A 2,059-nucleotide genomic window follows, 5' to 3' on the forward strand; every position below is an offset into this window, starting at 1 on the left:
AGAGCACTAGTTGTCCCTCGACAAACTCTTTTCTCTGTAGCCCGGTACTGTCAGAAATAGGATATATAGGATCTGCGTCTAACAATTTCACCACCTCTTTCCTAACTACCTCTTTCATCGTTGCGTTGAGTCTTCTCTATGGTTGGACTATCGATGTGTGGTCTTCTTATATGAGAATTTTATGCATGCACACAGTAGGGCTAATACCTTTCAAATCCTCAATTGCCCATCCAATAACGTTTTTGTAATTTTTCAGGGCTTGAATGAGCTTCTCTTCTTTGATATTCTTTAGGCTCGAGTTTATAATAGCAGGACATTTTCCTTCAGAATCTACAAATACATCTTTGAGATTCTCTGGAAGTTGTTTCAAATCTGTTCCCTTCTTTGGCTCTTCATCCTCCTCACTAGAGTGAGGTAGGCGTAAATCCTCCTACCGATATGGTCGAGATCCTTTCCACGGGGGTTGTGCATGCAGCAAGGCTAGCACTTCGGAGTCTCTGTTGTCCACTTCATTATCACTGTCGAAAATGGACAAACTCAACACTCTTTCCAAAGGTGATTGTAGTGCATTCAAAGGACTATCATATGCCATCACCTGATCCAGAACCTCTATAGTATGACTGGTACAAATATCATCCTTGTACCTCATGGTGTTTCGAACATCTATCTTCAATTTTCCTCATCATAAACCTTCAACGCCATGATCCCTTCTTCTATGTTGATCAAGCACCTTCCTGTTTATAAAAAGGGTCTCCCAAGGATGAGAGTGATCTCTTCATCTTCCGGAATTTCTAGAATTACAAAATCCACCAGAAATACAAACTTGTCAATTTTCACCAGAACATCTTCAACAATACCATACGGTTTCTTGACCGAATGATCGGTGAATTGGAGTGTCATCTTGGTATCTTGCACAACCCCTATACCAAGCTTCTTGTAAATGGGTAACGGCATGAGACTCACACTAGCTCCTAGATCAATAAGAGCTTTGTTGAATGACTTATCTCCAATAGTACAAGGGATACTGACAACTCCTCGATCTTTCTTCTTTATCGGAATCTTCATACCCTGCAAAATAGCACTACAAGTTTCAGTTAGAATAATCGGGTTGGTGTCGGCGGTACGTCTCTGAAAAATGATGTATTTCATGAATTTAGCATAAGTAGGCATTTGTTCAAGTGCCTCCAATAGCGGAATGTTAATCTTAGGCTTCTTGAACAACTCTAGGAACTTTTCAAAGTTTTTCTCATGTTGTTCCTTTTTCTTGTTTCTGGTGGGAAAGGGAAGCTTAACAACTGGCTTAAGTGCAATGACTGTTTCTTTCACTACTGATTTCGGTGCTACCACTTCTTCCCTCACAACTTCATTTTCTTTGATCTCAAGATTCACTTCGATCAATTGATCTTCCTCTTCATCCTCCTCCTCGACTACTTCATCCGATTTACCACTTCTTGTTGCCACAACGCTCACGTTATTATGCTCTCTAGGATTTGTCACAGTTGCACTAGGTAGAGCACCTTGTGCTTGAGAACTCGAGGCTAATTGTTGAGTGATTTGACCCATTTGGACTTCAAGATTTTTTATGGATGTTGTAGTGTTTTTTTGATAGTTTCGGGTTTCTTCTTGAAATTGAACATGATGAGCTGCCATCTTTCAATGGCAATCTCCCAATCAGCTTTCTTAGGGGCTTGTTGTTGATATTGAGTTTGGTATTAACTGTGTTGAGGGGCGATCCCTGTTTGGTCTTTCCATGAGAAGTTGGGGTGATTCTTCCAATTCGGATTGTACGTGTTGGAATAAGGATTATTCTGCTTCAAAAATTTGATTTCCTCCACATGTTGAGGAGTTGCAAAATAATATACAGTTTGGTACGGACCACTACAAATTTCACAACAGATGGTAGGAGCCGGTTGGACCTGTGCCACCTGTTAGGTACCTATATTCATCGCCTTCAACTTCTTCTCAACTTCAGCAGCTATAGTGTCCTCAATACGGATTTTATTAGTTTCCAGCTTTAAATCTATAACCCCTTCTGGTTTTCTTTGACATCTATCGTACA

General features: G+C 40.4%; 1 protein-coding gene across 1 annotated transcript; it reads right to left on the minus strand.

Annotated features, from left to right (window-relative positions):
• Positions 1–738: 738 nt before the first annotated feature.
• LOC127131606 (uncharacterized) lies at positions 739–1,650 on the minus strand. The gene has a single exon (XM_051060518.1). The coding sequence runs from the start codon at positions 1,648–1,650 to the stop codon at positions 739–741; it is 912 nt and encodes a 303-aa protein (XP_050916475.1).
• Between the last annotated feature and the right edge of the window lie 409 nt (positions 1,651–2,059).

This window comes from Lathyrus oleraceus, chromosome 3 (assembly GCF_024323335.1).
Source record: "Lathyrus oleraceus cultivar Zhongwan6 chromosome 3, CAAS_Psat_ZW6_1.0, whole genome shotgun sequence".
In the NCBI taxonomy this organism is placed as follows: domain Eukaryota; kingdom Viridiplantae; phylum Streptophyta; class Magnoliopsida; order Fabales; family Fabaceae; genus Lathyrus; species Lathyrus oleraceus.